The sequence below is a fragment of the Tinamus guttatus genome, unplaced genomic scaffold (genome assembly GCF_059628265.1).
Source record: "Tinamus guttatus ecotype Peru unplaced genomic scaffold, ASM5962826v1 Tinamus_guttatus_pri_ptg000194l, whole genome shotgun sequence".
NCBI classification, from domain to species: Eukaryota; Metazoa; Chordata; class Aves; order Tinamiformes; family Tinamidae; genus Tinamus; species Tinamus guttatus.
In genome coordinates, this window is record NW_028288728.1 from 807,006 (window position 1) to 823,740 (window position 16,735).

Genomic DNA, 16,735 nt, shown 5'->3' on the forward strand with positions numbered 1-16,735 from the left:
CTGCCGGGAACGCTGTGCTCCCGGCCCAGGCACCACCTCGGGGACCTCTCTCCAGCCAAGGCCAGGAAGTGCCTTGCCACCGGGACACCCTCTCCGAGCGTTATCCGTGATGTTCCCGCACCTCCGTAGCGCGTTCTGGGGCACGGTGCTTTATCACAGACACAACTCGTGTAGATACATAGATACATATAAGCTTTGTACGTCAGACTGATTCTCTGCATGACTGTCCCGAGCAGTTCCTGGGGGTGACAGCCCGAGGGGGACGAGGACTGGAGCCCCTCGCGCCCGGAGTCCCCCCAGCGCCCCGCGGTGACACAGCCCATGCGCGGTCCCCGCGCTGTCGGGGCTGAACCCAGCCTTTCCTGCACCCAGATTCAACGTTTTTGTTCACGCTTGGTATTTCATAGAGGTTATCTGGGGACTGGAAAGGGAAGAGGGTTTGGGGTTTTCTTTTCTTCTTTTTTTATTTTTTTTTGAGAGAGAGAGAGTGTCTTTCCTGTATTTCTGATAAAAACAGACTTCTGAGGCTGTCTATTTTTCTCTTGGAGACAACTCATAACTCAAGAGCTTCTATTTTCAGCCCTGACAAGTGTCTTATTCTGTAGCCAACACAACTTCCCAGCGTGCCGCGGCGGCCGCCCTCGCTGCAGGGCGAGGGGGGCTCAGACCCCCCGTCCCTTCCTTCCCCCTCCCCAGATCCCCCCGTCGCCCCCGTCAAGGGGGTCCCGGCCAGGCCGCAGCGCCCTCATCAAACATGGCGCCCGCGGCGTCGCGGCCGCCGTCGCCATGGCGATAAAGGTCGGCAGCCAACGGGCGGCCGCTTCCGCCGACGTCGGTGGCGACACGTGGATGCAAGATGGCGGCGGCGATGGTGAGCGCGGCGGCCGCAGGGCCTCCCCGGTGCCGCGGGCGGCAGGGCCGGGCCAGGCCGCGGGGCCCGCCCGGAGCGGGGCGGGGGAGCCCTCGGCGGGCCTGGCGCCGGGAGGCCGCTCCGCCGGGAGGCCGCTGTTCCGCCGGGCCCGGGCCGGCGGCTCCCGCGGCCGCGTTTCGCTCCCCCTCCGCCTTCCTCGGGCCGCGCGGGTTCCCCTCACCGGGAGGGGAACGGGAGTCTCGCTGGGACTGGCGGGACTCGGGGAGAAGCGGGGGTTGGCAGCGAGCGGCAGTTCCGTCCCGGGCAGCTCCGCGGGCCCTGGCCGGGGCGGGCGGCCGTGTCTGCGTCGTTTCCAGCGCCTGAGTCGATCGTGCTGGGAGTCTCCCCGTCGCCTTCCCCGCGTGAAGGGCGAGGAGGCCCCCGAGGGCCCTCCTGGCGCCCAAGGGGCTGCCTAAAATCCGCGTGGACGCGCTCGCCTCCCCCCGGAGGCTCTCGGCAGCTCTTCAGCCCGCGAGCCTGAGTCTCTCGGAGGTGCAACAAGGATGAGCTCGGCCGGGTGGTTGTTGAGAGCGGCTGATGGAGCAGCCTGAGGCGGCAGGCTGGCGGCGCGGCCGGGGCGACGAGCGGGTGGCACCAGCGCTGCACGTGTCCTGCAGGTGCCACCCAGCACCCAGGAAATGGTGTGCACGGGAAGGAGCTTTGGGGCGCCCCGCCGCAGGGGTGGGGGGTTGTTTCTTCACCCGAGTTCTAGGCTTGAGCCTTTCTTCCCATTCTCATTAAAAAGCCTCTCGTTAAAAGGCTGCTTGACACTTCATTAAAAAGACTCGATGACAGCGCCGAGATGTCAGATCCCCGTGAGCCTGCTCAGGTTAACTGCCACGTGTAGGTCATGTTTTCCCTGCCCCTCTTCCCAAATGCCTTTGAAGCACGAAGTTTTGCTGTTTGATCTGCACCTTTCCCTCCTCTGCAGAAAAGAGGTGGGAAATTGTCTGGTACTTGTCGTCCTTGCTTATTTTCCTGCTTCCTTTGAGTAAATATTTTATTGTCTTCCTAAGTTTATATTTTGGAACAGACTCGAGCTGACCCCGGTTCAGCAGCAGCCCTGCTGCGTTGTGTGCAGATCGTTTCCAGCGCTGACGACTGGAGGCTCCTTGGTGTCATCCTGGACATGCTGCTTGTGCTGGGGTGCCCGGAGCTGGTCCCGGTGCCCTTGGCCGAGCCCCCAGGCAGGGCGAGCGGGAGCAGCTGGGGGCTCCGTGCCATGAGCTGGCCCCTGCTCTGGGAAAGGGGTGTTTGCTGGTGGGTTTGTGCTCCTGTCCGCTCTTCCTCATGGACAGCCGTGTCCATTTATCCTGTCACTTCAGCGCATGGTTCCCTGGGGCCGTGGGTGCAGGGCTGTCACCCGAGTGGTCCCTGCTGTGTTTTGGGGTGCGTTGTTGGTTCGGGGCGGTCTCCCTTGCCGTCTTAGTGCAGGGCTGCAGTCCCCGCGTGCCGGAGCTCTGCGCTTGCCTCGGGCGAAGCCCCGTCCTGCGGCCTGCAGCATGGCCACCCAAAGGTACCTCACTAGGGCCGGTAGCCCTGGCCTGTGCCCACGTCATCCTTGCTTAGTCTATTTCTTTGTGTGGGGAAGATGAAGTGTGTCCGTGTCGGTGAAAGCTCCCCGCAGCCGAGGCCCCGGCCTGACCCCTGAGAGACCCTGCTGAGCCGCGGGTCCAACGACTGCTGCTTGGGAGCCTGTTCTGGACGATCTCTTCCCGCTTTGCTTCCGAGGCTCCCCTTGCCTGCCGCGTAGCTGGCTCCCGTTTCCGGAGAACAAGCGCCCGCTTCCTAGCGCTGCCCTCCCCAGCACCCTCTGGTCCTTTCTGTTGCCTGGTGCTCTTGGAGTTATCAGCATCTGTGTGTGAAGAGCCTGTCCCCTGCCAAAGCCATCAGCAAAACCTCCGTTTTCCGGGTGCTGCCTCTGTGGAGCTCGCTCAGGGCAGGGATTTGCTCCGGGGCAGGGCTGCTCCTGTGTGTGGCTTTGGGAAATGATGACGTGTTCTGCGTTTCTGCCCCTTCGCTGACGGGGAAAGCGAGCTCTTGGCTGCAGGCAGGAGCAGGGCGCAGGAGGAGACGCCGTGTCCGCACTGCGCCTGCCCCAGAGGCCCTGTCCTCATTGGCCCCAGAGCCATAAAACCCTCTTTTACAGGAGGAGAGAGGGAAGGGCTTAGTGTGCAGGTGCAGGGAGCAGGAACCTCCGTTGTTAGCCTGCATCAGTGTTTAAGTCCAAGTGATTTAGAAGGTATTTTAAAGGTATTTTAATTTTGTTCTGTATTTAGACTTTCCGGCTACTTTCCGCGTAAGCTTTCTATCCGCTGCAATCGCGTTAAGCAGCACTTGGACTAGGTCTGGAGAGCCCTCTTGTAAGCAGGAAAACGTGTGTCTGGTAATTTAGTGTTACCACATGGCAGGTGCATTGCTAACCTGGTCTTGGTCCGTGCTGGGTTGCTGGTTTAGGGACACGAAAAGCTCCCTCCACCGCGCTGGGGCTGGCGGCTCCTCCGCTCCCCACTCCCGTCCCCTCGCTGCTCGGAGGCCACTGAGTTTTCCAGCCTGAGTTAAACGTCGCATTTACACGCGACAATTTCAGGGTGGGCTGAGTCTTAGTGATGCAGAGATTGAACAGGAGTTGATATTCTAATCCAGCCATTCTGCTGCTATCGAATGTTCTATAAAGCTTATTTTTATTTCGGGGCCTTTCTGCTCTTGTACGCGCTGTGTGGGGTTGGTGGGGTAGCGGCACAGACCAGTGAAATGGCAGGGTTGGTTAAGGGCTTCGCTGCCACCCGTGTTAGGCTGTGTCTGGTTCTTGCAGGATCCTGTGCTGAACTGAATCAGCTTGCTAACCGACCCTTCTCCCCACCCTCTGAGAAGGGGGTGACTCTTTCTTTCTTTTTATTGTTATTATGATTATTTTCTCCGTGTTGAGCCCTGCATGGGGGAGAAGCCTGTGGGCTTGGAAGGAGGGCCCGTGCGAGCAGCCCCGCTGGGTGCCGTGATCTGGGCAGTGTCAGGCCATCCCTGTAGAACTACTGCCCTGGGGATGTGTGTGAACAGCAGCCTGTCACCCGCCCGGGGTGACTTCCGCAGGGCCTGGTGCCAAGGCCAATGCCCTGTTCACTCATAATCCCTGGCGTTACGCTGTTCTTCACGAGGGCTTTGCTGGACGGGAGTAGTAAAGTCAGATGATGGCCTGGTAAGTGAAGCAAGCTACAAATATTGAGCTCGTCCTTCTCACACCTGGACAAGCACAAAACTTTCCCAGTTATGCAAAAACAGCTAATGAGGAGCAGACAGACCGGAGTGCCGCGGCGCAGTTCGCTTTGCTGATGGCTCCAGCACGGCCCTCCTCGCCGCCCGGGGAAGCCGTTCTGTCGCTGCCAGCTCTGATACTGTTCCCATGTTCCTAGCTGCTGCCCTGTAACGTCACTCCTCTCTTCGTTCCCGTAGGAAAGGCTAAGGTACTTGCTGGTTTTGCTGCCGCTGCTTCACGGTACAGGCTCTTTCTACGTACCCGGTGTGGCTCCTATCAACTTCCACCGGAATGATCCCGTGGAAATTAAGGTAGGGTGGACTTAGATGGAGCTGCTGGTTTGTTTTGTTTTTCTTGTTTGTCATAGCAACTAAGTGGGTCTGTCAAGCCAAACTGGGAACTGATTATTAAAATTTGGGGCAGATATTTTCCTTTTCATAACATTTGTGTTGGGGGAAAAGGGGCCTTCAAGTAGTTGCTGTCATCACTATGCCCTACTATTGCCATCTTGACTCTTTCTTTCTCCCCATTTCTTCCAAGCTCCTTCAGCAGCTGCACCAAAGTCCTCAAGGTATTGCTCTACTGGGCAAAACAGCCGCCTTTTTTTTCTCATTCTGGTTTTGAAGTGAATTTTGTCAGGGATTTTCTCTGGTATTATACTGACTCTCAAAGTGTTGATGGAGACTGAGTCTGTAGGCTGAAGTAAGGGGTTTGAATTGGCCTTGGCAATTTTCTCTTTACCTGATTTCCATGTGCTGTGTCTCCAAGTCATGTGAAATCCACGATAATCCAGCCCAGGTGCCGGCATTCGTCCTGGAGCATCGCAGGTCTGACAGCCCCGGCTGCGGAAAAGCCCTTCCTGGCAGCGACTCATGGGACTGCTGCTCCCGGGCAGGCCGAGGCCGGGCTTCATTTCCAGGCACCAGCAGTTTATGGCCCTTTTCATCTGTTTTTCTACAGATGTGGCCTGTGTCTCGGCACGGCTGGCACCCTCAGGGGTGCTGAGGTTGCTGTCCCTGTGTGGAGCGCAGCACAACTCGCTCTCTGGCCGCAGGCTGCCAGACCTAAGCTATTTTTAAGCAAGTGAGACTGGCCTGTGGCTACAGTAGGGTTCCTTGGGGAAAGGGCCATTGAAATGGCTGTTTGCAAAGGCATTTCACGAGCCAAATGTTTTTTCTGTGGATAAGAAGTTGGTGAGCTTGCCAGCACTCTTCCAATAAATGAGCTTGGCCACGGTACAAAATACTCTGGCTTTCCTGAGCAACTGTGGGCTAGGCTGCGTGTGGAATGTCTGCACTTCTCTTGGGCTGTGTGATTTGTGGTTACTCTCCCAAAACGTTTGGGTTTTGCCACTGTCCGTTGTTTTTCCGGTGTGATGGTGCCCTGGCTTTCTTTCCAGCGATGAAGGCTGCTCGGTTTTTCATATCAGTGGAGGTCAGACCTTTAGGTCCAGTGTGACATTTTTGAGACTATAACTGCAATCTTATGTGGAATGAGGCTCTCAAATCTCTCAGGCCCTTTGATTTGCAGGATTTCATTGGGTTGTAAATTGGTGAAACCAATTCACCATGCTCTTCTACAGGTATTTCCTTATTAATAAAGGAATTGCTAGCAAATCAGAATGCAGAGAACGTACAGCTAGAAACTATGCGAAAATGAAGAAAACAGGAGCTCTCTCGGGATTATCTCCTCTCTTGCTGCTTCCACGAGTGAACTTTATGGGGATTGTTTCCGTGTGAGCTTCCGAGGGTATGAAATCACCCGAGCTCTTTCACGCAGATAATCGTTCTGTGTTTTTTCTGCTCTTGGCAGGCTGTGAAGCTCACCAGTTCCCGCACGCAGCTCCCGTACGAGTACTACTCGCTGCCCTTCTGCCAGCCCACCAAGATCACGTACAAGGCGGAGAATCTTGGTGAGTGTCTGCGGAGCGGCAGCCCCCGCGCTTAACGGGCTGCCGCTTACAAGCTACGTGAGGGTTTGTTTACAGGAGGAGTAATTGCAAATGTTGTAGAATCACAGAATGCTGAAGGTTGGAAGGGACCTAGAGGTCATCTAGTCCAACCCCCCTGCACACGCAGGGTCACCTAGAGCACGTGGCACAGGGCTGTGTCCAAACGGGTTTTGAAGATCTCCATGGAAGGAGATTCCACAACCTTTCTTGGCAACCTGTTCCTGTGCTCTGTCACCCTCACTCTTAAGAAATTTTTCCTTAAGTGAAAGTAAGTCTCACCTCTAATAAACTGCCTGAGGAGAGCCTGCTCTAATTTGTTAAATGATGACTGCTTGCAAACTAGAATATCCATGTATGAGAATGCAGAAGCACCTTTCAATGGAGTATCTGTAGCTAATTTCATAAGCAGTGCTTGGTATGTCAGACAAATAACAGAACCAAAATACCCTGTGTTTTTTTCCACCCAGCTGACGTCCATAGCAACACAGGAGAGTTGCTCTCCACACTGCAGTGCTCTGTATGACTAAAAACCCTGTGGCAGGATGAGTGGCGAGAAGCCCAGCAGCCCTCAACCCTGCCCTTATTTTCCTGTTTTCCAGGTGAGGTTCTCCGGGGAGATCGGATTGTAAATACACCTTTCCAGGTTTCCATGAGTGTGGAGAAGAAATGTGAGGTTCTGTGCAACTTTCCCAATAAGCCAGTTACTCTGACAGTGGAGCAGAGCAAGCTGATCGCCGAGCGAATCAGGGAAGATTACTATGTCCATCTGTGAGTCATCTCGAGCACGGGGTTGTGTCAGTGGGATTCTGTGTTGTGGACAAATTTGATCTGAAATCTGTGATTTCAGCATTGCTGATAACCTCCCAGTGGCAACACGGCTGGAGTTTTATTCAAGTCGTGAGGAAGAGGAAAAGAAGAAGGAGAAGGATGTGCAGTTCGAGCATGGATACAGACTGGGGTTTATGGACGGTAACAAGGTAGAGAATCCAGCTGCTGACTAAGGGGTGCCTTGAGGAGCTCTGGGTGTCTGTCAGATGAAGTTAGAAGTTACCAAAGAGCATCAGGGCTGGGATTGCAATCAAGGGGGTTTTATGAAGGTATGTGATATTAGGAAGAAAATAGAGACGTGCAAATCGTACAAAATGGAACATTTTTTTTGCTTGTAAATATCTTGGGGAAGATGCCTAAATTTGCAAGTGAAAAATCAGCATGGCTGTTGCTGCCTCTGTTCAGTGGCTGTGTGCCCTGTGGATGAGCTGTTTGGCTGAACAGCTGCAGTTCTTGTGCATGGAGCAGCTTAATGTGGCTGGGCAAAATTGCTGCTCTGTGTGTGAGAGCTTGTATAAATATATATATATGTATGTATATAAGACTTCTGGAAGTGCAGGCCTAGGACAGCTGTGTCCTCACAGGATGCGAGTACTGTTTGTTTGTCTGGAGGAGAAAGCAGCCAGGAAAATTGAGGTTGTAGCTACCAAGGTGCTTCCATCCTGACTCTATGATTTTACTGCCATTGAAGACTTCACTGAAAGCACAGTTGAGATGTGTCTTTTTACTGGTATTCTCCCAGCCGGAAATTGACCCCAAACATCGTTGCTGGTGCTTGCAGTGGTTGATATGTCACCTTTTCAACAACTCTGTTCTCCCGCTTTGTTTCTTTATCATTGGAAAGCGTTAGGGAGCCTGGTCTTGCTGTGTAGCACATCGTGTCTGGAGCAGTTGGAGTCTTCAGTTTCCAGCGCTGAAACTGTTTTCTCCAGCTGTTGTTTCTAAACATTGCCTGTTCTTCCCTTGGGACACTAATGCTTTTGTTTAATGTCAATCCATTTTAGTTCTACCTGCACAACCACCTCTCCTTCATCCTTTACTACCACAGAGAGGATGTGGAAGAGAACCAGGAGCCCACCTACAGGGTTGTGCGCTTTGAAGTGGTACCCCAAAGCATTAAAGTGGAAGGTGAGAGATTTTTAGGCAAGAGAACTGGGGAGGAGAGTGTCTTGGGGGGTTGGGATTTGCACTCCACTAACATGAGGGTGGTAATTGCTGCTTCCATTGGAGATCTCATGGCACAGAAATGAGGGAGTCTGTATTGGAAGACCAATATAGCTTTCTATTTAGTAAGGAAATACCAAAAATAGGGATATATGTTAAACTGCAACACATGGGAAATGAATAAATTTCAAGAGATTGGGGTTGTTTTTGCGCTGTCATCCTGTAGTGTGCATGGCATCTAGCTGGCATCGTGGCCCACGTCCCCCTGGGACAGAGCAGAAGGTGTGCCAGTCCAGAGACCCCCAAGGTGTTTGGAGTTGTTCTAGAGGGATTAAAACTTAAAATGAACTTATGGGGTTAATCTTCTTACTTCAATGAGCCCAGTATGAAATGGGAATCTCAAAGGGAGAGCTTGCCCATGTCAAAATCACCCCTGCAACTCCTCCAGGGCAGCGGGCCCTGCTGGAGAGCCCTGGTTTCTCTGGGTCCTGTGTGGAGCAGAGCACTTGTTCCCTGATCCAGATCCTTGTCTTTAGAGCCTCCAGGTTTTCTCCCTCTGGTTAAGGAGAGGCTCTCACATAGCTTTCCTGAATGGTTCGTTAATGCCACTCCATTCCTGATTGGAAGAACGTTCTTGGTAACTGCAGAGCACCTGGGAAGGACCTGGGAAGAGCGTGTGGATAAATGCAGCGCGGTGACATGTGCGGGGGGCTGGTGTGGCTCAAGGGAGGTGTCACCTCCTCTGCTCTGTGTTCTCTCGTAGACCTGAAGGCTGATGAGAAGGGTCTGTGCACCCTGCCCGAAGCTGCGGGCTCTGCTCCTCAGGAAGTAGATCCTTCCAAAGAGAACCAGATGCTCTTCACCTACTCCGTGCACTGGGAGGTGAGGGGGCGAGGGCAAGCTGGCTGGCAACTACCCACCCCTAAGTGGCCACGATGGTTCGTGCAGGGGTGCCCTGCTGCAGAGGGAGGCGTGGGGAACACCCTGGTGTGACATGGCATGGGGCTGGGCCAGCTCCTGGGTGCCAGAAGGGCCTCTGCTCCTGTAGCGTTGTTCTTTCAGGAAAGTGACATCAAGTGGGCTTCCCGCTGGGACACCTACCTGACCATGAGCGACGTGCAGATCCACTGGTTCTCCATCATTAATTCGGTCGTGGTCGTCTTTTTCCTTTCAGGTGAGTGGAGTTTGGCACGAGGAAGCCTCTCCCATTTATCTGCAGGGAATTTGCTGTGAGCTTCAGCTGCAGCCTGAGGAGGATGTGGCCAGATGGGAAGTGTCAGAGGGGCAGGAAGGGAGTGTTAGACTGTGTCAAACCTGCCAGTCTGGGCAGCACCTTGCAGGGTCAGACTGTCCCTCACCTCTGTGCCCAGACTGGGGCACCTGGGGGAGGGCTGGAATCCCTGATGTGGTTAACACACATCTTGCATGTCCACTTTTAAGAAGAATGCACAGGAAGGCCACAGTGCCCTGTTCCTATGCGAATGCTGCCTCTGTCCCCTCTGGGGTTGCTCCTGTCCCTGCCGAAGGCTTCCTCGGCCAGCCCAGAGCCACGTGTTTGGGCAAGCCGTGGAGTTACCTGGCGGGAGGGCCAGCTGGAGCCTCGGAGCCAAACTCAGCTTGTGTTTCAGGTATCCTCAGCATGATCATCATCCGCACTCTCCGGAAGGACATTGCCAACTACAACAAGGAAGATGACATTGTATGACGTGTTCCCTTGTGAGGCTGGGATCCGGGCGGGAGGGAAGCACCAAAGAGGGACCCACTTTGAAGGAACTGGATGCATTTTGTCTTCCATTTTTCCAGTTTTGCTGTTAGCCCTGAGGATGGCATGGGCAGTTCTGCAGTGCACTGTCATGACACTTTTGGTGCTCTGCATACAGTGGCAGATCACCAATTTGGGCATTTTCTGACCTAAGTAATGACTGCCGACAGTTTTGTAAATGGTTGCCTTGACATTGGCAGCCCAGGCCTAAGCTTTGTATAGACCTTCTATATATAATCTATACTTTGTATAGACTTAAAGCCTAGGAGGAAAGAGGTTTCTTAACTAGAGTGATGTAATTCTTTAAAAGACCTGGTTACAGGGGATTCACCAGTTAGGCTGGCTGTGGTAGGACACATTTGCACTCGCAGGCTGCATCTGAGTACATCTCTTCCTGTTCTTGCTGCAGGAAGATACCATGGAAGAATCTGGTTGGAAACTTGTGCATGGAGATGTCTTCAGGCCTCCACAGTATCCTATGATCCTCAGCTCTCTCCTGGGTTCTGGGATTCAGCTCTTTTGTATGATCCTGATCGTCATCTGTGAGTGGCACATGCTTAGCTGGGGTGTTGTAACGGGAATAGGGACGTTCTCATTGCCTTGGCGTACGCTCGCCTTGGCTCACGTCAAGGCCTGCTTCTTGTTGCAGAGTCAATCTAGGCTGCAGGCCTGTGCTCAGCATTTCTAAGTTTCTAGATACCATTTCCTAAATTAAGGCCTTCTGTGTTTGTATTTTATCAAGTTATGAGGAAGTGATTTGTGGAGAAGCTGGGTGGTAGCAGGCCGAGGGGCTGCTGCAGATGTGAGCCTTGTCCTCTGCGCTGCACCTGTTTGATTCTCTGGGGGAAAAAATGAGGCTAGAGCATGTTCTGTAGCTCGAGATCAAAGCTGGGGCCTTCTGTCTGGCTGCTGCTGGCGGCTGTTGATATATTTTGCTGCAGGGGAAATGAGATCTGTGCTGGCGGCAGAGTGATTCCAGGCCGCCCGGGGTGTCGTGCGGAGCAGGGCCCCCGGAGCGCGCGTGCCGGCTCTGCACGGACGCCGGAGCTGTTCTGCTCTTTTTACCTTCCACAGTTGTTGCCATGCTGGGGATGCTGTCGCCTTCTAGCCGGGGTGCGCTGATGACTACCGCCTGCTTTCTCTTCATGTTCATGGGGTAGGTGTCCCCCGCTGCCCGCCGCAGCGCCACGTTCTCCCAGGGAATGGAAAGTAACTTTGCTTTGGCTTGTTTTTATCCAGGGTTTTTGGTGGATTCTTTGCTGGCCGCTTATACCGGACTCTGAAAGGACACAGGTGGAAGAAGGGAGCTTTCTGTGTAAGTCTCCTGGTGTCTGTGCTGGCTGGTCAGCCCTGCAGATGGGTGGCACCTGCGGATAAGCTCCAGGTGTATTGCTGGATAGCCGGGTGCGGCCTGGCTGGATCACAGAGATTTGGTGCGGATTGAGGCCAGAAAGGGAGGACACAAGGGCATGTACGATAGTAACATGATTATCAAAGATCTTCCCAATGTACTTCACAGCAGTTTTACAGTACTACTAAACAGAGGATGGGAAAGGGATGTTGCTTCCATGTGTGCTTCATCCTGGCAAGGGACTCATTAAGAAGAAACATCTGGTTCATTGCGGTCTGACGTTTTCTCTTAACTTGTGTTTGCCCTTGCAGACAGCTACTCTGTATCCGGGTGTAGTCTTTGGCATCTGCTTTGTCCTGAACTGCTTCATCTGGGGGAAACACTCCTCCGGAGCGGTAGGTACCCTCTGTATCCTGGAAGTGCTCTGGAGAGGGAGGAGGGTGACGGCAGCGTCAGGGAGTTGCTTGTTTTCCTGACAGCTTTGAGAGTGTGGGTGCCAGTGCCGTGGTTAGCTGGAGAGCTGCTCTGGCCAGTGATTTCAGGTGAGGGAACTTTCTGGAAGCCTCTCTTGTGACACTCGGCGTGGTTCCAGGTGCCTTTCCCAACTATGGTGGCCTTGCTGTGCATGTGGTTTGGGATCTCCCTGCCCTTGGTCTACCTGGGTTACTACTTCGGATTTCGCAAGCAACCGTATGACAATCCTGTACGGACCAACCAGATCCCAAGGCAGATCCCGGAGCAGAGGTGGTACATGAATAAATTTGTCGGGTGAGTGATGAGTGTCTAGGAAACATGGTGAGTTGAGACCCCCTGCCCACCTCGGTCTCTTCAGGCTGGTGACCATCCCCTCTCGGCTGGGCTTTGGACACAAGCAAATTGCAGATAGACTCCCCATGCTGGGCGCAGTAGGACAGCCGTAATCCTGACAAGTGCAGCGACTCTGCGTGTAGAAGTGGCATGCACCAAAAGATAGGAGTAGCAGTACCATTTGTTGCCTGAAATTTATTCCAGTAATCTTGAAGCTGCAGAGCTCTTGTAGGAGTGCTCTTGTGTCATTATGTGTAACTTAATAGCTAGACAATTACTTCATGCTGCTAACAATTTTCTTTTCTCATTCTGTAGGATTCTTATGGCTGGTATTCTGCCGTTTGGAGCCATGTTTATTGAACTGTTCTTCATTTTCAGTGTAAGCATTAAACCTACCTAGTTTCCGAATAGGATACCTGTCACGTCAAGCCACCCCAGTTTGGAAAGGAAGGGGGCACCTGCTTGGCATGGGGACACATTCCTGTACCTGCAGAAGGGGGTAACGGCTCCGCTTGGGGCCTCCTGGTGTTGGTCCTGGGGCGCTGGGCCCCGGGGCTCTTTGGCCTGTGTTCCTGCTGGGGGTCCCAGAGCCGTCTGTAGAACATTCTTGGATTATGTGAAGCAGCAAAGACCAAAGGTTACTCTTACATCCCGTCTAGGAGGGTTCCTAGCCTCAAAACATTCCAGTGGCACTTTTCCAGCAATTATACCCATTTTAACCTTTCTGTGGACAGCAATAGGGGAAAAAATGGATATGAACAAGCTACCCCGTAGCTATCTTGGGGCACCTTGCAATCCGATTCTTTTTGAAGACGTGTTGTGAAGTGTGCCTGATCCAAGGCTCTGTCTATATGAGGCCAAGGGGGCCCTTATATCTCCTAGGGTGCTCTAGTAGAAGTTAGTCTTGTATTCCCTGTTCAGCTGCAGTAGTGTGGAGCCAAAGTCCTGCTGTGTCTCTTTCAGGCAATCTGGGAGAACCAGTTCTATTACCTCTTTGGCTTCCTCTTCCTGGTGTTCATCATCCTGGTGGTGTCGTGCTCGCAGATCAGCATTGTCATGGTGTACTTCCAGCTCTGCGCCGAGGTGAGCCGGCCCCGCTGCCGTGCGGGAGCTGCAGGGCCCGGCTGCTTCGGGGCGCCTGCAGGTCCCATCCCGGTGGCCCTGCGCCCCCAGCGGCCGTAATGTGGCCAAAGGAGCGGCCTCCTTTGCATGCCCAGGAGAGCTGAAGCTCCTCAGGATATCCGGAGCTGAGCAATGGGGTCTTCACATCGGAGACTCCGCTCGGGGCAGGATGCTCTGAGCTCATGTCTCTTCCTGAAGCAGCAGCTTCGTTTCACCTCTGTGCGAGGGGAAAGGCGAAGCCAGAGGCTGAGCCTTGTTCTTGGGGAGCAAGTGCTGTAACGCTGGCCTGGTGTTGCTTCCCTCACAAATTTTCATGCTCTTTGCTTGGAAACACTTCAGTTCCTACCCCTGTAACAAAGCGGTTAACCACAGCTTGGAGGTGGGGATGTTTTGGAGGAAAACAAACAATGCTCCCACGATCTCAAACTTCCTGGCTCAGAGGCCCAGGAGTTGTGGGGTAATGCTGAGGCTTTTCCCCTCTCAGGATTACCGCTGGTGGTGGAGGACCTTCCTGGTGTCTGGAGGGTCTGCCTTCTATGTGCTGATCTACGCCATCTTCTACTTCGTGAACAAGGTACAGGCAGCCCCGCTGTACAGAGCCTTTGCCCTTCCAGAGATCTGGAGAGGATCTGGAGGAGGAAGGAGCAGGGCTGCCTACTCCTAGTGCATCTTAGGGCAGCTCAGCAGACAACTGGGCTCATAATCCTGCCCCAAGAAAGGAGCAGGCCGTGAGTACGGGAGGCCCTGCCTGTGCTCAGCTGTGAGTGTGACTGTCCCTAACCCTCCTGTGAAGAGGTCCCTCTCATGGAGGGTTCCTTCTGCTTTCCTGGCTGAATGTGATGTGGGAAGGCTGGGGAGCTGAACTCCTCTTTCCCTGTATTCACTTGTTTTCTCCTGTTCTCTCTTAGCTGGATATTGTGGAGTTCATTCCCTCCTTGCTGTACTTTGGCTACACCGCCCTCATGGTCTTGTCCTTCTGGCTCCTCACGGGCACCATTGGCTTCTATGCAGCCTACATGTTCGTGCGGAAGATCTACGCGGCCGTGAAAATAGACTGAAGCTGCCCAGATTGAGCAGAAAGGAGACACCTCCGTCTGCCTGTCCTCTTGGGAGCGAAGGGGCATCTTCTCCCCACTCCTTTAAGGAAACAAAACCCACTGGGAGAGTGACAAGAGAAATAAATAACTCCTCATTTTGGAATGTACCTTTTGGCACAGCCTACATGGATTCTGGGCTACTTCTGGGGGGAAGAGGGGTCTGTAGATACCTTGCATTTTAACTTTATTATCCTATTCCAATTTTGAGATTTTTTTTTTAGCAGAGAAATGTCCCTCTGTATAAGCAAACACCCTTTTTTGTTGTTTTTTTTTTTTTTTATGATGATGAATGGATTTGAAACAGCAGTGGAAATGCTTGTGAAAATGTCTTCTTCCAGCCCCGAGGGTGCTCTAGGATTCAGGGAGACTCTTCAGAGCAGGATCAGGCCGAGTTTCTGTCCTGCCTCCGTGTCTGCGTGGAAGAGGGAGCTGGACTGCGGCAGCGCGGAGGATCCCGCGGCTCCGGCGGCACCGGCCCTGGCTCCGGCTTGGTCACAGCTCCACGGAGGTGCCGCTCCGGGCCTGGGAAGCGCGAGTGGGCGCTGAGAGCACGAGAACTGCAACCGTCTGCATCGCTGCCTCCCTCGGCCAGCACGAGCCGCCCCGGATGCGTCTGTGGGGAGGTGGGATGTCCTGTCTGGTGGAAGATGCGGCAGGATGCGGCGTTCCCGTGGGAGCAGCGCGGCTGGAAGGTAACTCCAAGGCCTTGCTCCGTGCCGGGATGGTCCGTGCTGCCGTGTGGGGGAATGGGGCTTCCTCCCTGCACCCCCCGGGATGGCACAGAGCCCCGTGGGGAGCAGCCCCCTGCGGTGCCACCTCCGTGCCAAGGACCCGCCGCAGCCCCGGGGACGGGACCACGCGCCCTCGCAGGCTGCTGCTCTCCCCTCCGCTCCACGTTCTCTACCTCCAGGCTGCAGAAAGAGCGTTCACCCCACGGGTTGTGTTTTGTCCTTCTTTGCAAACAGTCCAAGATTCCTGGAATAGCTACTATGGACTATTCCGCAGGGCTCCTCTTTTTCCATGGCTTGATGTCTGAAATGGCACGTGGGAAGTTGCTTTTAAATGAGGTTCAAGTTTTATTTTGGTCACTTAAATGATGTTTACCGGTAAAAAAAGGTTCCACGTTGCAGTGAAGGCTCCTTCCATCCCTAGATTGGCTGGATTTGGAGCTCCAGGGGAGAGTTTTTGCTCTTGTGTTTTCCCATATGAGAAGGAAGGTCTCCAGGAGCCGCCGTGGGCAGCTCGTCCCGTGGTGGGTGCCCGTGGCAGGGGTTGGGGGCTGCCTTTTACCCAAGTCCGGGAGAGCCCCCCGGGCCTGAGAAGGACCCAGGTGGCTCCTGGTGGCCTTTGCTTCCTGCAGGGAGCTGTCCCCGATGGGGATCGGGTCCTGCTCCGCATCGGGTCTATACGGTCTTGCCCCATAAGGCCATCAGCCGCCCATCGTGCCAAAATTCAATCATCAGGGATGGAAAAGGGAGCGTAGATGCAGGAGCCGGCTGTGCTGTGGAGTCCTCCGCTAGTTCTGATTCCCAGTCTGAGATTTCTTTTTTTTTTTTTTTTCCCCCCTCTCCTCGCTGCTCCATGGAGGGGTTCCAGCATTGCTCTCTCTCCCCGGAGTGTTTTCTCTGTATTCTTTGTAATTTTTAATTAATGTATGTATTCTTTGTGTCCTACTGTAAATAAATCTGCCATTGTCCTGTTGTCCTGCTCTCCCGGGGTTTCTCCAGCCGCCTTTGGTGAGTTCTCACATAACTGCCTCGGGTTTTGAGCGCCCACGTGCTCCTTGCCCCGTCGCTGCGGTTAGAAGCAGCCCGGGGTCCCCACGGACCCGTTTTCCCCAGTGGCCGTCACTGAGGGATGCAGTTGGCTTTCCCGGTGGGTGGCATGTCCTGGGCATGGCCACGTGCTGTAATTAAGATGCCACCAACCAAGTGGCACTTTGCTTCTCGTGTCACGGGTTGTGGAGGAGGCTGCTCAGGCAGCCCCTTCTCGCAGGAGAACCGCGCGCTCTGGCTTGCGGAGCACGCGGGGATGGAGCATCGTCACTGGCAGGTGACACCGGGGCGGCGCTGTCCCTGCGCCCCCTCCCCAGGGCTGGGGGGCCCTGGGGCTGCCCCGGGCAATGCAGCCACTTTCCCTCGCAGAAGCAGTGGGGAAGGGGGTCCCTGATTCCCTTCTGCGTTTATTTAAAACGATCGTGTCCCCCCCGCAAGAAGACACTTGGGGCAGATAATTCAAATGCTTTTTATTAAACAACTTTGTTGTAAAAAATGCTTTCAATTTGAACTCCATTTTGTAAAGCAATGCAAAAAAACCTAGAGATGAACTGTGTATTTCCTAATGGCACTTGAGTTTTTTACAGTCTAGAAAACTTCTTATAAAGCCCCCCGCCCCGAGTATCTCATTAAAAGAGGTTATTTGCTGTGTGTAAAAGTGCTAGGTTTGTTTTTAGATTTTTTTTTTTTTAAAAAGGCAAGGTTTAACCCCAGG

The 16,735-nt window shown here is 53.9% G+C and overlaps 1 protein-coding gene across 1 annotated transcript; it reads left to right on the forward strand.

Annotated features, from left to right (window-relative positions):
• The first annotated feature begins 816 nt into the window (after positions 1-816).
• TM9SF4 (transmembrane 9 superfamily member 4) lies at positions 817-14,440 on the forward strand. The gene is made up of 18 exons (XM_088523570.1): positions 817-871; positions 4,361-4,474; positions 5,976-6,075; positions 6,714-6,882; positions 6,962-7,091; positions 7,947-8,070; positions 8,870-8,988; positions 9,169-9,280; positions 9,735-9,805; positions 10,278-10,410; positions 10,943-11,024; positions 11,108-11,183; positions 11,531-11,614; positions 11,812-11,987; positions 12,342-12,405; positions 12,990-13,109; positions 13,633-13,722; positions 14,057-14,440. Exons 1-18 carry the CDS (start codon positions 857-859, stop codon positions 14,204-14,206), a joined length of 1,929 nt encoding a protein of 642 aa, XP_088379696.1. The 5' UTR covers positions 817-856; the 3' UTR covers positions 14,207-14,440.
• Positions 14,441-16,735: the final 2,295 nt, after the last annotated feature.

What these genes read in the sequence shown, in the direction of transcription:
- TM9SF4 (XM_088523570.1), top strand. An exon ending in CCAAAGCATTAAAGTGGAAG is followed by an intron (nt 8,071 to 8,869) that starts GTGAGAGATTTT and finishes GTTCTCTCGTAG; the next exon opens with ACCTGAAGGCTGATGAGAAG. An exon ending in CCTACTCCGTGCACTGGGAG is followed by an intron (nt 8,989 to 9,168) that starts GTGAGGGGGCGA and finishes TTGTTCTTTCAG; the next exon opens with GAAAGTGACATCAAGTGGGC.